General features: G+C 47.3%; 1 protein-coding gene across 2 annotated transcripts in view; it reads left to right on the forward strand.

Annotated features, from left to right (window-relative positions):
* ABHD2 (abhydrolase domain containing 2, acylglycerol lipase) overlaps positions 1-21553 on the forward strand; it is a 103534-nt gene extending 81981 nt beyond the window's left edge. For both annotated transcript variants that reach the window (XM_038532813.1, XM_038532814.1), the window contains exons 7-11: positions 6060-6152; positions 9001-9111; positions 11536-11605; positions 13084-13168; positions 15624-21553. In XM_038532813.1, the coding sequence (XP_038388741.1) occupies positions 6060-6152; positions 9001-9111; positions 11536-11605; positions 13084-13168; positions 15624-15820 (556 nt within the window). In that variant the 3' untranslated portion in view covers positions 15821-21553. The remainder of the gene's footprint in view (positions 1-6059; positions 6153-9000; positions 9112-11535; positions 11606-13083; positions 13169-15623) is intronic.
* The last annotated feature ends 352 nt before the right edge of the window (positions 21554-21905 follow it).

Consider the following 21905-nt stretch of genomic DNA (forward strand, 5'->3'; position numbering starts at 1 on the left):
CCTGGGTGGTTCAGTTGGCTAGGTGTCTGACTCTTGAGCTCAGCTCAGGTCTCAATCTCAGGGTTGTGAGTTCAAGCCCCGTGTTGGGCTCCATGCTAGGCACGGAACCTACTTAAAAATAATGATAATAAAATAATAAAATGAGGGGAAAAAACGTAGTGAGGAAGGCAACTATGTAAAATTATGATAGTAGGATAGGGGAAATGGGAAGTCCTACTTCAATGAGTATAGACTTTCATATTCACATGATAGAAAAGTTCTGGGGATCTATTACACAACAGTGTAAATAGACTTAACACTACTGAACTGTATACTTAAAAATGGTTAAGGTAAATCTTATGAGTTTTTTACCACCATGATTAAAAATTTTTAAAAAAAGAGGATCCCTGGGTGGCTCAGTGGTTTGGCGCCTGCCTTCGGCCCAGGGTGCAATCCTGGAGTCCCAGGATCGAGTCCCACATCAGGCTCCTGGCATGGAGCCTGCTTCTCCCTCTGCCTGTGTCTCTGCCTCTCTCTCTCTATCATAAATAAATAAATCTTTAAAAATAAATAAATAAAATACTTATCTTTGAAAAAAAATTTTTTTTAAGATTAAAGACGGGCAAAGTCTGGAAGAGAAACTCCCCTCCCCAAATAAGAACAATTTTCTTACATTGGTGTGGTAGCATTCTGGGAAAAGGTACTGTGATTTTGCAGTTTCATTAGCATATTACTTTTAAGGTGTGTTTTAATATTGCCTACATCCACACCCTGTAAATTCATCACCTGCCTTAATTTGCAGCACACCTGTCTTCTTGTCCTTTTCTGGCCTGTTAGAATCACGGGCTCCCAGTCTCACAGAACCTTTCTCCCACTGTCTTCTCGAAGACCCCAGGAAAGCACTTTGATCACTCTCACAGCCTCTCAGCACTCTGAGATCTTATTTATGTGAGTCAGGAGATTTGAATTCCTTTAGGTGTTAGGTGCCCTCTTTCCCCAGCTCATTCTCTTCTGACTTCAGTTCCTTTTAGTCAATGCTTGGTCCCCTCATTGTGCAAAGAAGGAGTTGGGAAGTTGTGCTTTCTCTGAGAAGCCCTCCAGCGGCATAAAGCAGTCAGCTCGGCTCTTCCTTACTCTAGTAGGTTGCCCTGCATATGACTGTAGGTGCCCATTCGTTTGGACCCTCTTCTATGTGATTTAAAAATCCATATCCTGGGGCACCTGAGTGGCTCCAACAGTTAAGTGTCCAGGTTTTGGTTTCAGCTCAGGTTCTGATCTCAGGGTTGTGAGATCAAGCCTGGCATGGGGCTCCATGCTCACCGAGGAGTCTGCTTGAGATGCTCCTTCTCCCTCTGCCCCTCCCCCTGCTCATGCTCTCTCTTTCTCTCTCTCTCTTTCAAATAAATCTTTAAAATTAAAAAAAAAAAAATCCATCTCCTTCCACAACTCTTGTTTAAAACTCTTTAAAACTCTTGTAAGTATTCCAAAGGAAATCACTCACCAGGTAGCTGGGAAACCAGTACAGATAGTATCTTATTATTTAATGTTACATTGATCAGACATAAAGGCATTTATTTGTTTTGATAATAGATAGGTAGACAGATGGAGGGATAGCGTTCTTTAAAAGTCCGTATATAGGGGGTGGCTCAACGGTTGGGCGCCTGCCTTTGGCCCAGGGTGTGGTCCTGGAGTCCCGGGATTGAGTCCCACATCAGGCTCCGTGCATGGAGCCTGCTTCTTCCTCTGCCTGTCTCTGCCTGTCTCTCTCTCTCTCTCTCTCTCTCTCTTTCTCTCTCTCTCTCTCTCTGTGCCTCTCATGAATAAATAAATAAAATCTTAAAAAAATAAAAATTAAAAAATTAAAAATAAAAGTCCGTATATTTCCCCTGCTGGTTTGGGGGATACTCTCTTCCTCTCATTTGCATCCTCAATGACAGAATCACTTTCTGAGGTCTTTGCAATTCTCAGGAGGCATCAGCCTTCTCGGAGTCATCCTGAGCCTTCCTGAAGTAGATGAAACCGGCCTTCCTGGAGAATTCAAAGCCATCCCCTGCCTGTAATTATGACCTGGCTGGGTTCTCCTGGGTTCCACATGTCTCTCCTGTGTCCTCAGCCAGACCCTCTCAGTGGCTCAGCCCAGGGAGCACTTCCTGCTGTCTCCTCTCTCTTCTGGAGGATGTAGATGTCTAGAGACAAGTCAGGAACATGGAGGTTCTGCTCTTTGGCCAAATGAAGAGACTCATTCAGTGTCCAGAAAGCCAGAGTTCCCTGACTTTGGTGCCCATTTTGTGGCATGCCTCAAGCAACTTAAAATTCGTTTCTTCCATTGAATCAGCCAGGTCTCATCCAAATGTTCTCTGCATGTTTTTTTTTTACCTCAGACTTTGAGCTCAACACAGGAGTGTGTTTTCTTGCCAGAGAGGACTTCTCTGCTTTTCTTTCTAGAAGTTTCCCTCATTTTGAGTAGCCACCCGGGGTCCTCCACAGGAAGACCAGTTTCTTCCAGTCCTGGTCCCATCTTTGCATGTCCTGCTGACGGCTGCGAGATCTTGTATCCTCTCTTGAGTGACATTCACCGTGTGCATGCTCTGCCCAGTGGCCTGCCACCATCAGGAACCATGATGGTTTCTTCTTCCCTTGCCTTTCCCATTTGCTGGCAGTCCACCATGTCATCAGGGTTTCAGCTGAGTGTTCTTTCCCCCCACATCACCACTGTTCCTTTTAAACCTCCTGCCGGACTCCTCTGGTTTCCAGGCAGACATTTGCCCCATCCTTAGGAGACATCTCTCCCAGGAGCCTGTACCCCAGGTCTCCTCAGCTGAGGCCAGAATCCAGACTCCTTCCTAACACCACCAGCCGGCCAGCTCTCCCACTTCCCCACATCCACCATTAAGAGAAGCAGCAGAAACACCACTGAGGTCCCCCAGGGTGGGCTCTGCACAGCCTGTGCTAAAGCTATCTAGAAACCCCAGCCGTAGAACAATCTGGGTGTGAAATGGATTCTCTTGTTCAACCCCCTGATTTGTCAGATAAAAAAGCTGAGGCTTGGCGAGGTGAAGTGGCCTTTAGAGTCTGCAGTGGGGTCAGATGGGCTGTATTCAGGTCCGTGTCTTGCCTCCTGGGTGGCCTGGACATCTTGTAAGACCTTCATATCACCGCCTACCCAAAGGCCCCAGGCTCATCTGCCACACCAACCTGGTCCTGTCTCCTGCCTCCTCTCGCTGCAAAAACAAGACAATGGGAGTTTGGCCTCGGTGGGAACTGCATGAGTGAGGTTTGGTGGGGCTTTGTGGGTCATGGTTCCATATAACCTGCCAGCTTCTTTACTGTCCCTGGAAATGGTTGTGGAGTCTCATGGGTTTAAGCAGTTAAAACTAACTCTGACTCTTCTCTGTAAGTCTTTGACTGTCCTCAGTGGGGCAAATCATTTTCAGTAGCTCATAATTCAAAATGATTTTCTATTTTTTTCTCTTTCTTCCTCCTCTTCCTTCATTATTATGGAAAATTTTAGGCACATATAAAAAAGAGTAGGATATTGAACTCCTGGGTGCCCATCACCCACTTCAGCAATGCTTAGTTCATAGCTGTTCTGCTCCCTCTACACCTCAGGCACACCCCACTCCCCTAAAAATTGGATTATTTTATTTTATTTTATTTTATTTTATTTTATTTTATTTTTTAAACAGTTTATTTATTTATTCATGAGAGACACAGAGAGTGAGAGGCAGAGACACAGGCAGAGGGAGAAGTAGGCTCTATGCAGGGAACCTGACATGGAATTCGATCCTAGGTCTCCAGGATCATGCCCCGGGTCGAAGGCGGTGCTAAACTGCTGAGCCATCGGGGCTGCCCCGAAATTGGATTATTTTAAATCAGATCCCAGGCATCATATCATTTCATCTGAAAATATGTCATTAGTTCACACTAAAAAACTCTAAGGACTTTTTAAAAATATAACCACAATACCATTATCATACCAAGAAATGAATGATTCTCTAATAGCCCATTTCTACCCAGGGGTCAGATTTCCTTGATTGTCTCACAGAAGTGTTTTAACAGTTGACTTATTTGAATCAGGATCCACATAATGCCCATGCATTGCTTTTGTTGATCTGTCTTGTAAGTTTGAGTCTCTACATTCCCCGCCCTGATTTCTTTCCATATGTTGGTGGTGGTCGTGGTGGTATTGAAGAAATTAGTCCTTTAAAAAAATATTTGGAATGAATGTATTTATAATACATTGCTCTTGATTAGGTTTTATTAGGCCAATATAAAATTGTTTCAGTTCCTGTGCTCGCTTCGGCAGCACATATACTAAAATTGTTTCAGTTCCATAATTTATACCCAAAGGTTATGAAAGCCCCCCATGGATGCTGAGTGGTAAAGCAGAGATGCTAGGAATCTGTGTCAGCCAGCAAGACTGGGGGAGATGGTGGTTGCAGCATCCTCATCCCAGTCCTCCTCGACCCTGGGCCCCTGGGGGTCCCCGGAGCCTTTCAGTGCGTGGCTCTTGTTTTTTAGTTCAAGATCCTCTGCAGGGCTGGAGCAGCTTTCATGTCTTATGTGTCTGGCCAGCACCCCCCACTTCCTTCCCTCTGCATCCCCTCTAATATGCAGGACATACTAACCGAAGCAGTTAGGAAGTCAGCAAAGGCAGAAATGGCCAAGGGCCAGAGAAAGCTGGGACAGTTGGCTGCCTGAGGAAGGGGCAGCTGGGTCCAAGGTCGGGGGGAGGGGTGCTGGCAGAGGAAGCAGGTTTTGGCTCATGGATTGGGTGACTCCCTCCTCCCTCCTCACTCAGACCAAGAGGCAAGTGTCCAGATCCCTGCCTTACTTGGGGTCCTGCGCACAGTGATCTGACCCATCCTTTCTATTTCTGCAACATTTGGGAAGCCCCTCATACATTTACAGAATGGTCTTTTGACCTTTGAAGGCAGTGTTGGTTTTCCCCTTGAGCCTCAGCCCTGGCTCTCAGGAGCACATCATAGACCATTAAAGCCACAAACCCTTTCACTTTTAACCTCTCACTACCTCTTATTTTTTTAACCACAGTATTATGGAAAATGTTTGCCGTTCCAAAACTGAAGTGTGGCAGCCTTGTGGAAATTGCCTCATAAACCCCTGGATTTTTAGGGAAAAAAAAAATTCCCCAGTCCCCTCTTTAGCCATCTGGCACCAAGGGATTCTGTGTGAGAATGGTGACACCCAGATTCACTTCCAGGGTAGAAGCACGCCTTGAGACTCAGACATCTGCGAGGTGGGGGTTAGCATGGACTCTGTGGCAGCTGCGTTTGGGTTTACACACAGGGAAGAGGGCACAGAGCAGGAAGGGCTAAACCAGCTGGAGGGAGGAAATCCACCCTGCTGGCGCATAGAGAAGGCCGCCCCTTACTGTCCTAGTGTCACCCAGAACCAGTCCCTTGACCTCTCTGAGTCCATTGTGGTCTCCTGATCTAGGGAGGGATAATATTATCTGCCTAGTGCCACTGCTGGGGGGTTAGGCGGTGACCCTCATGTCAGGTAGGCCTGATCGTGCTAACTACACACACTAGCTCCTCAGAACCAGCCCCCACAGCCATGTCCAGAAGGAGTGGATTGCCGCTCTACCTCTCCTTCCGTTTCCTTGCCCCTTGAATGTTCTAAGCCTAATCAAGAGAGCTCAAATGGTATGATTTCCCTTTGGTTCTCAAACAACAACAAAAGAGATTCTTTTAGGCTCTGCCCTGCACTGTGCCTCTCCATACCCACCTTCCCCTTACATACACCTGTAATTAAACCAAGAAAGTCTTCCTGCAAGGTAGAAAGCCAAATAGAGGTGTTCAAATGCCAGTACTCGCGAGCTCTGTGACTAAGAGAAGGCTGCCATGCTTGAGGAGGGTGTTGGGACTGTCCCCCACAAAGCCTGTGCCACTACAGAGCTTTCTCGCTGGGACTGCATGTTCAGCAAGGCTGTTTGGTGTCTCCACAAGATCTCTCTAAGCGAGAGTTTGAGGCCATGTGCAGAGACCCGTGTTCCAGGGTCGGGAGCCAGTGCATCCCTCCAGGGCACAGCCTCTCACTCTGGCCTGCCGTTTTTTCAGGGCCCAGGAGACCTTCATGCAGTGGGATCAGTGCCGGCGCTTCTACAACTTCCTCATGGCAGACAACATGAAGAAGATCATCCTCTCGCACAGGTATGACACCTACACTTACTTTGGAGTCACTAAAAGCCAGAACTCTTGTTTCTCCAAAAAAATAAAATAAAGGCAGGGAGGGGTGTTGCAGATTCTCTGCTGGCTGCTCTGTGACTTGCTTAGAAACAAACTTGTCCCAAGCTGCCGTATTCACCTAATCCTTTTCTTGCCCTCGTGATTCCCACTATATCCGAGATAAGAAACCCATCCCATGATTCTTTCCCACATTAGAGCAATCCTCAGGGTGGCTTGTCATAGTGTAGGAACCTTCCTTCTTGGGCTGCTCTTGGCTTAAGAATCAGGAATCACTCTCTGCTGGCTTGTGGGATTCTGACCAGCAGCTGCACGACAAGAGTCCCACCACTGGGCACCACGTAGTGTCCACACCGCCCGGTCACACGTCTGCACATTCCCCATGCTCATCTTGCCTCACTCCTGCTCAGAATACTTCGGTAGGGTAGCCCCTGACCACTGCTTAGACCAGTGGCGTGCAGAAGTCAATAAATAATTAGCAATGATTTTATTGTTACAGTTGTTATAATGGATGCCATCCCTCCCTCTTCCCACACACCTGCCTTCCCTCTAGCTGGACTGGGCCACATGGAGGCTCATGCGCCCTCTAGCCTCTCCCACTCCCACACCACTAGGGCCTTCCTGAGAAGGCCCTTCCCATCATGTCTGCCTGTTCTTTAGGTCCATCTCAGTTCTCCTCCATGAAGCCAACTCTTTCACCCCCATCTTGTTCTTCTGTTGCTTCCCCGCGGTGAATTCTGTGTCTTGAACTAAACTGTAAAGTGCAGGAGGGCTTGGGTTCATTTTGTTGTTGTTGTTTTTAAGGGTGTTATTGATTTATTCATGAGAGACAGAAAGAGGCACAGATATAGGCAGAGGGAGAAACAGCCTCCCCATGGGGAGCCCAGTGCAGGACTCCATCCTAGGACCCCGGGATCATGACCTGAGCCAAGGCAAATGCTCAACCACTGAGCCACCCAGGTATCCCTGGGCTCGTTTTGATTTCCCCGAGAGCCTGGCATGTTATGGGCACTCAGGGGCACCCAATTTTAGGTGGAGGGGTTGATGTCATCATGGAAAAGACAATCTGACTGAATGATCCATTTCTTATTCTCTTTATTTCAATGGTTAAAAGAAAATATGGTATTGCCCATCCCAGCTGAGCACACCAGATTGGGCTTCCTGTTGGCGGGATTTACATGGAGTCTGGGCGAGGCTGTGCTTGTGGGCCCTTCAGACCACCAAGCTGCTGGGCCCTGGTGACAGGCAGGTGAAGGACAGGAGACTTAGGTCCCCTGGGCTGACTGGATGTAAACTGTTTTCACTCAGCTCATGGCGTCTGGGCCCTGAGTCAGCCATGGCTTCGCTGAGGTTCCTATGGGGCTGGAGTTTTGCTGAGGTTCCAGAAGGGGTGAAGCCAAGCCTCTGACACCAAGTACAGGTCCTCTGCCTCTCCACCTCTGGAATGGATGGACTCCTCCCAGGGAACGTTTGTTTTACTACAGGTCCAATCTTGCCACTAATTAGTCCAAAAGGTCCATCATGTAATTCTTAACAAATTGAGCCCTCTGAATATGCTCTAGGTGTATTTACATTTTAAAAATCTACTACAGAAAGCCAAACATTTAGAAATTTTAGGACCACTTCAAATTGTGGATTCTAAACTCAAAATATATAATCTTCCTAATAGTCTTTTGGGGGAAAAAATGCTAAAGAAATGTGTTCCTCTTTGAGAGAGGTTGTGAGGAGATTCCAGAACGTCAAGTTTCCATGATGACCTTTCTCACCATAGGGCCAGACCACAAACTCCTCCTTCAGCTGTGTGCTAGAGACCTCACAGGACATGAAAGTCTAAATGTGTACATTTTGCTCTCTACCTTTATTATCATCCTCTCAAGATAAATCTTTTTCTTAATAGAAATAATGACTCTTCGGGGTATACGTAAGCTTTTTTAGCTGACACATTGGAGAGCCGTTGACTTGCCCCAATGCTAGATAGTTTACCACTGTCTTCCTCATTAAATGACAGAAACAACTTCCAAAGAGAAAGGGGCAGTGTCACCAGTGTAAAGACAGGCCCCCCACAGTTTGGTTCACCACTTACCACTCACCACAGAGCCCATCCTAAGACCTCCCCTGCAACAAAGGATTTGTAATAGAGTCGAACCCTTGAAAAATTTGGATTTGAACTTCGTGGGCCACCTATACATGGATTTTTCTCAGGCCAGTGCTGTAAATGTATTTTCTCTTCCTTTGACATTCTAAATAATGTGTCCTTTTCTGTAGCATATTTTATTGTAGGAATACAGTATGTAATACATGTAACACACAAAATACATGTTCATCGACAATACTGTTGGCAAGGCTTCTGGTCAACAGTGGGATATTAGGTTGTGGGAGAATCAGAAGTTCTATGTGGGTTTTTTACTGTAAGTTGGCATCCCTACCCCCACATTTTTCAAGGGCCAACTGTATTCGCCTAGGCTCAAACCCAATCTTTAGTGTGTCTAGCTGTCCCGGAAAAGGAAAATAAGATCTTGGCAGTCATCTTTCTTCAGTTATTGAAAAGTCAACATTGCAAGCTCATCCTCTGGGACATTCTGAAGGCCGAAGGCATCTACTTTTAACTTGCCTCCACATGCCTTCTCAAAGACTTGTCTCCTGGCTTGCGTCTGTGTGGGGAAGCGGGCTCTGCTGTGGTGGTTTATCATCTGTTCCTTAAAATGTTTTTCAGTTTGAGGTATAATTGACAAAATTGTAGGATGTTTCAAATGTACAACATGCGGATTTGGTTTATCATCTGCTTTTTATTGTTTACTATTCTGTCACATTCTAGGCAAGCTCTTTTTGGAGACCATGTTAAGAAACCCCAGAGCCTGGAGGACACAGACTTGAGCCGTCTCTACACAGCCACGTCCCTGATGCAGATCGATGATAACGTGATGAGGTGTGCCCATGCTTGGGGATGGGGTGCCAGGTGGGAGGTAGCAAGCCAGCACTGCCCAGCACGAGGGCTTTCTACGCCCACCTTAGTGTTAAGGGGTTTTTGTTGTTGTTTTTAAAGACTTATTTATTGAGAGAGTGAGTACAGGGGAGAGGAACAGAAACAGAAGGAGAGAGAAACTCAAGCAGACTCCTCTCTAAGCTGAGCACAGAGCCAGACATGGGGCTCAATCACACAAACCATGAGCTAAAACCAAGATTCAGTCAGTTAACCAATTGTGCCACCCAGGTGCCCCAGGGCTTTTTTTATTCTTTGAATGTCTAGGGTTTTAAACTGAAGACTGCACAGAAAAATCCAAATTTCTAGTTGCTCTTAGAAAACAAGAAGAGGATCTCACTACTCATTCCACGATCTTATGTGGCATAACTGGGCTTGAACTGGGGAAATGGGGGGTGCGTACACCCTCTTTGTTCAGTCCTTACCCTACCTGCTGTGCCCTGACACAGGGGCAGGGATCAGGGGCCAGATAATTTGCATTGGCAGGAAAAGGAAATATTTCTTGTACCTGCCTATGTCTCTATCAAAAGCTAAAAACAAAAAATAGACCAAGAGGTCTGTGTGTTGCAAGAAAGCAGAGCCTTTCTTTGGGGGCGAGAAGCCTCTCTGAGTGTCATACACAAACCCCACCCACTTTGTTCCTTTATCTTTCACTTGCCTGCCCCCTTCAGGCATCTGAGGCTGAGACCCTGACACCGTCCTCTTTCCTGGTACGCATAGTATCTGCTTGAGCTTAGCCTTAGCTAGAAAAGATAATGTTGATCTCTGACCTCACCATTCTCTTTAAAAACCTCATCCTTTTTACTTAGTGACCATTCAGGCATGATCTAAAGCAAGCTAGTGTTTATCCAATAGATAGGCAGATATTGACCTGAGGGTATTTACCTTCCTTATGGGATTTTAGTAGCTTTCTTACACCAAGTAGCCTTGAAATATGCCTGTTAACGGTTAGGCAAAGAGAACAGAAACCAGAAAATCACTGGTACATTAAGAAGATGAGAATGGAGGGAGGCCCGGGTGGCTCAGCTATTGAGCATCTCCCTTTGGCTCAGGGCATGATCCCCAGAACGGGTTCAAGTCCCGGGAGCCTGCTTCTCCCTCTGCCTATGTCTCTGCCTCTCTCTCTGTGTCTCTCATGAATAAATAAATAAATTTTTTAAAAAAGAAGGTGAGAATGGATACCCACCCTCACTGTATCGTGTGACTTTATCGTGGTATCTAACGAGAAAGGAACCATCTTTGGACTTTGTATAAGCCCCAAAGAGAAGTTCTTCAACTCTTCCTAAAGCTCTTCCTTTTGAATAGTGTTGGATCATAGCAGTTTCCATGAAAATGGCCAGTTGGGCAGCCTCCTCATTAACTCATCACCAGTTAACTGGAGGATGGGAGTGCTTCCCCAGCCCCCTAAGACCACAAAAGGACTGATGTCACAGAGGTGATCACTGCTATTGGCCACTCCCTGTCATGTGAACCTTCACAGTGCAGCCTGAGCTCTCTGGGTCCTTCCTGGGCAGAGACATCTACAGAGCCTGGCAGTGGGAGAGATCCACAGTGCCAGGGGAGGCATGGTATCTTCAAGACCCCAGTCAGAATAGAACAAAACCACCACTGAAAAACCAGAGGCACTAGTGTGTCTCAGAAAGAGGTTTCCAGAGAGTTTCCAGAGATCCTCTGGCCTGGGGTTGAGTCGGCCTGCTGGTGTCAGAGCTCCAGGCTCAACAGAGCACAGGGCAGAGCAGACGTGCTGCACTTTGTGCTGGAACACGGAAGGTTTTGTTAAATGTCAATTTATCTCTGACTACTGCTCCATGGGTAGACAGAATTGGTAACTCTGAATCTCTGTCTCGTATCCATTACCTGAGACAGGTTTCATTCCAGTAGTTCACAGTCTTCTGGGTGACTCAGCCAGGAAGAATTCTATTGAAGAGAAAAGTTCTCGTAACTGCCTTTGAATGTCAGTTTCCTGGCATCTGCAGTGACATCTGGTTTTCTACTGACTCGCAGGTGTCACATCTGCTAATAAGTACTGTAGCTAGCACTTAACTGAGTAATTACCCTAAGCCAGGCACTTTAATGCCATGAATCTCAGTACTATTAGCAAAAGTATCATCTCTAGCTCCATTTTACAGAGGGAGAAGCTCAGAGAGTTTGAAGAGTTTGCCTACGATCACAGAGCCTGGAGGTGGCAAAGTCACCATTTGAAGCTAGGTGCCAGAGCCAGAGCTCTCAAGCCCTAACTCTGACACCTCTGTAGAGTCTACCGATGTGACACATTGGCGTGGGCTTGGAGCGGGGTAATAAAGTCCACTCAGCATCCCATCTTATGACAAGCATTGCTTTGTCCTCCTCTTCTGTGTGTCTGTGTCCCAGGAAGTTCCATGGCTACAACTCCCTGAAGGAATATTACGAGGAGGAAAGCTGCATGCGATACCTGCACAGGGTGAGTGGCAGCATGAACTCAGAGGTAGCAGCCTCTCAGAATCAGTGGCCTGTCCTCTGGCTTCATGCATGGTGCACCAAGCATGTTCCTCAACTTCCCTGGTGGAGGCTCAGCTGGAATTGGGCTTGGACATCTGTGGCTGTTGACTTGGGTTTTGTTTTTGCACCAAACCCTATCCTCCTGTGACCTCCAGATATTAATCCCAGAGTGGGCCTTCAGGGCAGAGCGGGACCAGTCTGCTCCCGTATCTGGGGAAAAGCCCTTAAAGTTACTGCACACCATGTTTTTCTTAGTCTTCCTTTGGCAATGTAATCTTGCTGGCTTCCTGCCTCAACTCCTCATACATCTGTGTAGGTTTCTTACAATCGTAGACCTGTCTTTGGCCACTGTGCATTTTCTTAGTGTGGTGACTAGGGCTAAACTCAAAGTTCCTGCCATGATCTGGTGAACGCAGAGGAAAATAGATATATTTCTGTATCAAAATGGTGAGGAAACAGGTCTGGTGACAAGGTAGATGGGTTTATATGAACACAGTTCTTAGCAGGTGCAGTAAACTTTACGTGGACTCAGTGAAGTTTGTGGCTGACCGTAAGCCCCCTGTTTTTCACCTGTATTCCCACCAAACCAGTCTCTTCTCATTCTGCCTTTGTACAATTGCTCCTTTTACTCAAACACAGGACTTCACGTTAATCCCCATCAATGTCCACCTGGTGGTTTGGTCCACCATTCGTGCAGCTGAAGCAGGTGATTGTGAATTGCAGTTCTGCCCCCTATCATACTGGCCACCCCTCCTCACTTAGCACCATCCCCCAGGCTTTGGGCATCTTCATTTAAGCCGCAACGAAGATGCTGAGCTGCCTAGAGCCAGTGTTAGAGACCTCCAGGTTAGTACAAGCAGTAGGCTGTGCTGTCTGGGCATGGCTGTTCAATAGTATTTCAGTGCCCGCCTCCCATCAGCCCGTCTCCACTAAAATGAAGAGGCCTATTTTATAAAAATGGCTGTTGAATGCTTCCCAATATCCACCAACCTACTCCTGTTTCTTGCCTTCAGATTCTTCTAGAAAGTCTCCTCTGTCTGGAGGGGAGCACCCTCCCATTTTTCCCACCCACAATAGAAATGGAATGAACGTGTATGTAACTCTTTGTAAGGTCATCATTCTGGAAGGTGGGCTAACTTGAGATACTGTGAAGATCATCAGAGACATTTGCCAGTGAGCCCCACCAAGCCGCACCCTCACTCAGAGCATGTGTGTCACCTAGAACCCCAGCACACCTGCCAGGGCTGCCATGAGAGCAGTTATAATTCAGGCTGCTGCCCAGGAAGACAAAGTGCCTTTAATCTACCCATGCCACACACTGAGTCGTGACCTCCTTCCCTTTTTATCAGTGACGTGTCTGGTAGTGAATTTAAACCTTGAATCAAGGAGGTCTAAAAAAGGGAATCGATCATTTATTTCTGCCTTATTTTCTGGTTGCAGATTTATGTGCCTCTCATGCTGGTTAACGCAGCTGATGATCCATTGGTGCACGAGAGCCTCTTAACCATTCCCAAATCTCTTTCAGGTAAGTACTCCTTCCTGCTGCCGCTCCCCCAGCCATTCAGCACATTGCCTTGGTAAATTGTGTCACCTTCACCCTGCTGTCATCTCCTGAAGGCCAGCCTCTATGGAGAAGGACATCCCCTGGCAGAGTTCTCGTTCAGCCTGGCCTGATAGTCCTGGGGCTGTGATGGGGTCTGGGCAGAGCCTTCTCATGTCCTGTCCTGGGGCCAGGGACGAGTATCATTTATATCCACAGCCAAGAGGGGTTTGGGGGAGTCCCCTCGTGGTCTGTGAAATTATCATTCCAAGGTTATGGTTCCATTAAGTCTGAGTGTTTGACTTAAAGAGAGATTTCGACTTAAAACCTGATATGAGGGGTGCCTGGGTGGCTCAGTTGGGTGGGTGTTTGCCTTTGGCTCAGATCATGATCCCAGGGTCCTGGGATGGAGGCCCACATGAGGCTCCCTACTCAGCAGGGAGCCTGCTTCTCCCTCTCCTGCTCCCCCTGCTGTGCTCTCTCTTTATCTCTGTCAATTAATTATTTTTTTAAAAAAACTGATATGAAAGCAAAACAAAAAAGCCAGTTCTCCTACCTCTTCTGACAGCTTCTCCATCTGCTTTGAAGATAAAAATATAAGCAACTGAGAAAGCAAAGTACTTTGTAGCTCATGGGAGCATGGCTGTGCATCAGGCCGGCTGGGTCTTGCTGCACACCAGGGAGGGAGACACATGGGAATTCCAATGCCACTTTGCACTGCAGTTCCAATCCCTGGGGCCCATTTGCCCGCCCTCTGTAGCCCTGTGTGGTTACATTTCTTTTGTAAATATCCTGCATTAACCAGAGCAGGGGGCACGTCTGATTCTCTCCAACCCCAAGCTAGACAAGTAAATAATCTGGCAGGCAGAGACCCAGCCAGGGCCCTGCCCAGAGTGGAAGTTGCATGTGATGCAGGTGTGTTGGGTGATAAACGCTGGCTCTCACCAACTGCTATCGAGCCATAGGCTCCCTGCACAAAAGCAACTCGCTCAGCCACATGCAGCAGTGAGAGCAACAGTGCTGCTTCCTTCTGGTGTCCAAGGCAACACCTAGAGCTCTCATGCTGTCACGTAGAATTTATGAAATAACTGAAAAGGAATAATAAAAGGGGTCAGACAAGAAAAGAGCCCCACAGAGCCAGAACCATCCCTCCGAGGCCCGGAGCAGCCAGGCCCCTCTCGGTGTGTCCCCTGGGAAGACAGACATGTCCTGCAGTCCCTGGCTGCACACGGCTGCCCCTTGGCCACATCTCCAGCAATGCCTTCTCCTAGGGCATGCAGGGCTGACCCACCCGTGGACTCATGAAGCCAGGCTTCAGGTCAGCGGTGCTCAGGATGGCCATTTCGTATATGTCACTGAGCATCTTCAACACAACCTGTGGCTTTAAGTTCTGGTTTAGTCTTTTTTTTTTTTTAACTTTTAAGATTTTATTTATTTATGAGAGACACAGAGACATAGGCAGAGGGAGAAGCAGACTCCCTGCAAGGAGCCCAATGTGGGACATCATCTCAGGACCCTAGGATCCTGACCTGAGCAAAAGACAGATGCTCAACCACTGAGCCACCCAGACACCCAAGTTCTGGTTTAGTCTTAAAAGATAAATGTCTAGGGACGCCTGGGTGGCTCAGCGGTTGGGCATCTGCCTTCGGCTCAGGGTGTGATCCTGGGATCCCGGATCAAGTCCCATATGGGGCTCCCTGCAGGGAGCCTGCCTCTCCCTCTGCCTGTGTCTCTGCCTCTCTTTCACTGTGTATGTCTCTCATGGATAAATAAATCTTTAAAAAAAAAATAAATAAGTGTAATTAAAAAACATTGATTCCACTGAATTGAACTTGTTCCCTAGTAAATAATAGCATAAATGTGAGGAATCCCTACTCAAAGCCTGGTCCCCACCCTTAGCATTGGCATCACCTGGGAGCTTGTTAGGAATGCAAAATCTCAGCTCCTCATCTGGGCCTGTTAGAGCAGGATCTGCTTTTTAAGCTGATATCACAATGATTTGGAGGCATGGTGAAATTTGGGAAACATCTGGCTATATAATCAAATGATGTGGTAAGCTTTAGCAATACCAATGCCTGGGTTCGTTCTCTCTCTCTCTCTCTCTCTCTCTCTCACACACACACACACACACACACACACACACACACATCCAAATTTGAGAACCACTTAGATTTCAAAGTATTTCTTTAGCTGGTGCTCATTCCGCCCCCAAGCCAAGCTGCTGTTCCAATACCTGCTAGATCCCACAGCCTTGCCCAGCCCACCTAATCTCCCTCCTGCTCTGGTGAAGGAGGAAGAATGCGTAGAAGTCAAATGCTCTCTTTTGGTGACCTTTACCTGTGGGGAAAGCCTGGGCCACCCTGGCCAGCTCGCTTTGGCACCGCCTGCCATGGAGCTGACCAGACAGACAGTGATTCACTGAACTGCCTTTTCCCTGCAGAGAAACGGGAGAACGTCATGTTTGTGCTGCCTCTGCACGGGGGCCACCTGGGCTTCTTTGAGGGTTCCGTGCTGTTCCCCGAGCCCCTGACGTGGATGGATAAGCTGGTGGTGGAGTACGCCAACGCCATTTGCCAGTGGGAGCGCAACAAGTCACAGTGCTCTGACACAGAGCAGGTGGAGGCCGACCCAGAGTGAGGCCTCCCAGACTCCGGCGCGGTCCAGCGGCCTCCCCTGGAATCCGCGTCCCTCACCGGCTGTTTCAGGTCCCCCATCTCCCTCAGTGACCTGGATCTGACCTCACACCATCTACGGGGACCACCCACCAGGCATACCCATGCTGGAGTAGGCTGCTGTCCCTGGGAGCTCCAGGCTATTTTTGTGCTTAGTTACTGGTTTTTGCCATTGCATTGTTATCCACGGTGACAAGTGACAGGATCCTCACCCTCCTGTCCACTTTCAGCATTTGATTGCTTTTCAGCCAATTACATCTAGTTTCCCTATTAAAAATGTGTCTGAACAGCAGTTTTGCTTTGCCAATCAAACGGCTGGCCCCCAAGAGCAGTGAAGGCTGTGTGCTATTTTGCGGTGGTCGGGTGTGTCCTTACGTAGGCCCTGGAAAGCCCTTGTCAACATAAGCCAACACTGAAGAGGCTGGTCAGCCTGGGAGCCTAATCACCTGGGCCTCCCACGCTGCAGTGTAGCTCCTTACATGGCCAAACTTGAGCCAGGTTTCTCCCTTCCAATCTTCTAAGACAGTCTCCCCACACCTTTGCCAATGATGAGGGTTATCTGGGGCACTGGTTAAAAATTCAGCCTCCCAGGTCCCTTCCCTGGAAGAGGCCGATTCAGTGGGTCTGGGAAGGGGTCTGGAGATTTTAATTTTTGACAAGTGCCCCCGGTGATCCTCATCACCAGGCAAATTTGGGAAACACGTTTTTTTGCAGGGCCTTTAAATTAGAAACATCTTGGTAGCTAATTTTATGGAAATTTATAGGTAGATATGGCTCTTAGTTCCCAGGGGCCTCCAAAAGCAGTGGCACCTATCACGTCCAACTGCCCCTGTGTGGTCACAGTGTGATGTCTCAGGAGAGGGCCTGGTGGGCAGTGAAGAGTTTGGGCTACGCCAGACTCTGCTTTTCCCTGGCTGTATGACCCTGGAAAGGTCCCTCTGAACTTTATAGTCTCTTCACCTGTAAAACAGGGGACTTGGACCAGGTGGATTGCCGAGACCACTGCCAGTTCTAAAGATCCATGACAAACTCAGCTTGCTGAGGTTTGAGAGAACATCCCTCCAGGGAAGTGATTCTCCTTGTCTACACCTGTGAATGTCACTGTTTGCCTTTTTTTTTTTTCTGTCCCTCATTTTCATATAAAGAGGTGTTTGTTTTAAACATTTAATGGTAATTTTACTTTTTTAACCCAAGTCTTTCTAGCTCTGGCTTTTGGTGCCCAAACCATTCAAAAGCTGGATCCGAGTTTGGAGAAAGATCTTTCAAACAGAAAAGGGTGTTATTTTGAAACCAGATTTTTAATTTAATAGCCCATATTTATAGTCTGGTGGATGGATCTTTCCAAAGTGTGTCTTTTCAAATGAAAATGTCATTCAAGGTTTCAAGTACTCCTTTTTCCCAGTCCTGTGGTACTTGAATATCTAAAAAACCCTGCACTTTGAAAAGCAGTTGCTATCTGGAACTAAACTGAACTCTAAGTAAAATTGCCTGGATACACTTTTTTTTTTTTAATGTCCTTGCTTCATCTCCTTTGCTCCAGGACAGGATTATAAATAGTGGGTGTGTGTGGATGTTTCAGGGGTAAAGGGAGCCCTATGAGGGCCTGGATATACTCCTCATAGCCGCAGGTGGATATTGTTTGGGTGTCAGTCCACGTGACTCTGACGATAACGTCTGTAACCTGAAGTTTTCTGACAATCACCAAATCATCCTAATATCATCAAGAACAGCCACTGTCTCAAAAGATTGAGATTTCTGTGGTCTCCACATTGCTTTGTTGTAATTCCTCACACACACCAAATTCATTATTGTGACACCCCCCCCCCGCCCCCAACTGGTATTTTTCTAGTACATTTCCTTTCCCATGTTCTTTTAGCACACATTGGCACTTTATCATCTACTCCCTCAATTTGGAAGCTGGTCCCTCTCCTCTGTTGCTTTTCCCTCCACCCAGTAACACAGCTGTAACCTAGAAGATTCATAGTCCTGCTTCCTACTACTGCCTTTGTTTCTCAAGACCCTTTGTGTGAAAGTAGGTAAACGAAGCAATAACTGAGTGGGGCCAGATCACCATTCCAGGAAGCAAGAGGTGCCTTTTCCTTTGCCTTAGGTCACATCTCTTGACCTGTTCTGGCAAAGTAGTGGCCAGGTACCAGCTCCATTCAGCAAGAGGAAAGACAGTCCTGTTGTCCCACACCAGGGGGGCTGGCAAGGGACCAGAAGTGCTGGTGGTGGTGGTGCTGGTGGTGGTGAGGCAGGGCGTGGGGCCTGGCCTTTGTCGCCACACGACCGACCGGGATTTACCCCACAGGCCTGTGGGGGCCGCTTCCCAGCTGAAATCTTTCTAGTGTGTGGACTCTGAATGGCACTCACATTCCATTTTGGCTCACATGAAATCAACTGAAGTCCTTTGTTCAGGCTTCAGGCTCTCCGGCATGGAAATGAGAATGTGACCGCAGCAGTCTTACAGGAAAATTCTTGTTTGTCCCTGAATGAGAGCACAGAGGCATTGAATTTACAGAGATGCAAACCTGCCTAATAAACGGGAGCAGCATTTTAAATGTAGGTCAGCTTTTTCCTTCCTCCAGCTTTCTTTGCTTTTCTTCCTGAAGTCATTCAGGTCTGATGACAATGGGAGTGCTCTTCTTGCTATGAAGGTCCTGTCTGGCCTAACACAGGGCCGAATTTTCAAAGAGCATTTGAACATCCTAAAATCAGAATTACAGATACAAGTTGCATAGACCTAGACAATCCTATCACAGGGATAACACATTAAAAACCAGGGAGGAAAAGCACCCATATTTCTTCTGGCAATGCTCCCTGCCTCTTAAACAATTTGAAGACAGCTAATGAGTAATGGATTCCAGTCAACTTAAGATCACCTAGAAAATGATGTCAAGTTTCCTTCATACATTTTGTTAGAAGGAAGTTTAGCAGACTTCAGGAAAAGCTCCTCTTTTCCCTGCTGCGAGTTTGCACCAGTGATTCCAGAGCACAAGGAAAGCAGAATGTTGTTTGTTGTCGCTAGATTCTTTGAACCCCTCTGCAGCTTTATACCCTTGCAGGGGACCCTGTGACATACCATATAGGGGAAATAGACCTGAAAGAGGAGCGTTCCTTTCTTGAGCTAATGTTATGGAACCAGGGTTCAAGAGACCTGGGTTCTCATCCCAATTGTCTCTAATTCAGGTTGGATTGCAGGCAACCCACTTCTCTGAGCCCCAGTGCCCTCACCTTAGGCCACCTAGAAGACCGCTAATCTATTTACACATCATTTGCCCAAGCACTCCCCACTGCCTTCCACAGCCCTTGCGAGTGGCAGTGGCTGTGTCAAGGCTCCAGCCTCATCTTGGGGGGACTTGGAGACGAGGGAGCTTCGGCACTAAGTCTTTGCCAGTGAAGATCCACAATATTGCCCAAAGCCCTGTATCTCTGACTGACTTCTCTTTAGAATTTCCATTGTCCTCTCAATATCCTCACTGTCCCGAGGGTGGTCTTATGACTGGGACAGGTGCTGAACATTGGGAACAAGGCAAATGTCCCAACTTTTTGTGTGACTCAGGCAAAGCATTGAGATTCGTAGTCATATTTCCCAGAGCAGAAATCCTTACCGCCCAGCCTTTCATTCTGAAACTACAAGTCTTCATTAAAGCTGAGCTTTCTGGATCGCTGAGCTTATATGCCTGGCATCTGAATGAGAGCTTTCTTTGTAACTGTGTGACTTTGAGATCACTTTGGCCAGCTCCAGGGAAACAAGGCTTGTGTTCTTGTTTATGTTTGCCAGGCAAGCAGATGTCTGAGATGTGAGAGGCTTTTCTTTTCCTGCAGCGTTGATTCTTAGAGCTCAAGTCAGGATCCCTGAAACATCACATGGAGTCAAAAGAACTCAGGGCTTTGTCCTCCAGGCAGGACAGGAGAGTTATTAAAGAGCGTTTCTCACTGCAGCACCACACGCAGCATCATCTGGAATTGTTCACTGTGCCCAGAAAGCCTCACTTATAGCATATCCTCTGGTATTCCAACAATATTGTGGCACCAGACTTCAAAAGCTGTGGAAGTTTAAAGCAAAGCCGCAGCAAAGCCAGAGAATCTCTTCTTGTGGCCTGTGTGTGCCTCATTCTATTAGGCACCCTCACCCCTCAACTTAGAACTGGCCAAATGTCTCATCCCCTGATGCCTCTCTCTCCCTTCTCAGCCTTGCTCTGTGGTTCAAAGCCACTTCGAATTATTTGGATGCTTCAAAAAGCCACAAAATGTGGTGTGTCTGTGGCATTTAGAGGCCTAGCAGTCGAGGAGAAGGATTTTATTTTCTTCCCTCTGTTATCTAAGCAGAAGGACGGGACCCCCTTCTTCATAAACTGGGATTGGTTTTGCCAAATTGTACTTGAAGCTGAGGGAAGGGGAACTGGCCCCTGCTGGCAGTGAGAACTGGAAGGCTATCCAGAACAAAGGCTGCTCCCTCTCCCTGCCTCACTGCTGCTGCCTCTAGGTACTGCACCCCGGGAGTCATCCCCAGATGGCCCTTGGAAGCAGGCTGCAAAGTCCAGCACACCAGCCATTCTCAGCCTCCCAGACAGTAGACAGCTGCCCCTTCTGGAAGACTCAGCCTCCCCCTGCCACTCTGAACTGTCTTTCCTGGCATGTATGTGGGGAGAGCATTCGTGTATCTCTAATGAACAAGCTGGAGTCCATTTCTAACTGGTGGGTTAAATCTTCTACCTTAACTCTGGTTGATTGGTAATAAAATCTAGGACCTACCTTCTCCCCATTCCAGTCCCCACTAGCCAAGAAATCTATCGCCATAAATTGGGGACAGTTCACCTCTAGCACCTGCAGAAATAGCCTTCATCTCAATGGGTATGCTCCCTCCTGACCACCCATGTTGGGGAGTCCCCAGTCACTGAGAATAAAGAATAACTGCTGACCCCCTGGGTCCAGCGCCAGCCACTTCTCTCGCAGACTGTTCCCGGGGACCTGGTCTATCTGAGTGTAGGACTTAGGTCTTGTCTGGCTTTTTTTCTTGGCCTCTTCAGTTTTCCTAAAGCACAAGTCCATGTAGAATCCTGTCGCCTCTCCACACCAGTTCCAGATGATCTGGGTCTCTCCCACTGCCTCAGGAAGACCTTCACTGTACCTGAGCTTTTGACTTCTGCCACTGCAGCTGCCTTAGCAACACCAGGGCTGGGGGGCGGCATGGGAGGCCGGTTCCATTTTTCCTTTTCCTGGTTGGACTTGCTCAACCACGTTCTTCTGTTGGCAGATCTGCTTCCAGATTGATTTTTAAGAACCATCACTTTCACATTCCTAATTTTTGTTTGTTTTGTTTGATTTTGTTTTGATTTTTCTGAAACATACAACGCTGCCCTGAAAATCATGTGTTTTTGAGTTTGTGTTCTGAAAGCCTCCGTGCTGCCGGATTTTGGTGGGGGGGGAATACAGGATCCTCCAGCACAGAGGCATTTAAGATTTGCAACTAGCAATGCAATTTTTTCTAAATATGAGGATATTTACCTTTATTAAGAAATTATACAAAACAACAGTGTCCTTGATCATGTTACATTCTCATACTACTTTTGGCTCTATTTTGATTCTGTGTGGTGGTAAATGAAGATCATTACAAACAAAAACTGTAATTTTATTATCTTTGATTCATGGAATTTCTTTACTTAAAAAAATAAATAAAAAGCTAAAAATGTGGCATGGCCACGTGTCCTTTGTACAGTGGGAGTTTCTGTCTTCCTATGCCTGCACCAAATGTGAGCTCAAAGGAAGAAGGCAGGGCAGCCAGGGTGGCTCAGCAGTTTAGCGCCTGCCTTCGGTCCAGGGCCTGATCCTGAAGACCCGGGATTGAGTCCCACATCGGGCTCCCTGCATGGAGCCTGCTTCTCCCTCTGCCTGTGTCTCTGTGTCTCTGTCTCTCTCTGTCTCTCATGAATAAATAACTAAAATCTTTAAGAGAAGAAAAAAAAAAAAAAAAGAAGAAGGCAAAACACCAAGTTCTTATCACAAGTGATTTTGTCCCAGCCAAAGAAATGACCAGCCCACAGGTG

This window comes from Canis lupus, chromosome 3, assembly GCF_011100685.1.
Source record: "Canis lupus familiaris isolate Mischka breed German Shepherd chromosome 3, alternate assembly UU_Cfam_GSD_1.0, whole genome shotgun sequence".
NCBI classification, from domain to species: Eukaryota; Metazoa; Chordata; class Mammalia; order Carnivora; family Canidae; genus Canis; species Canis lupus.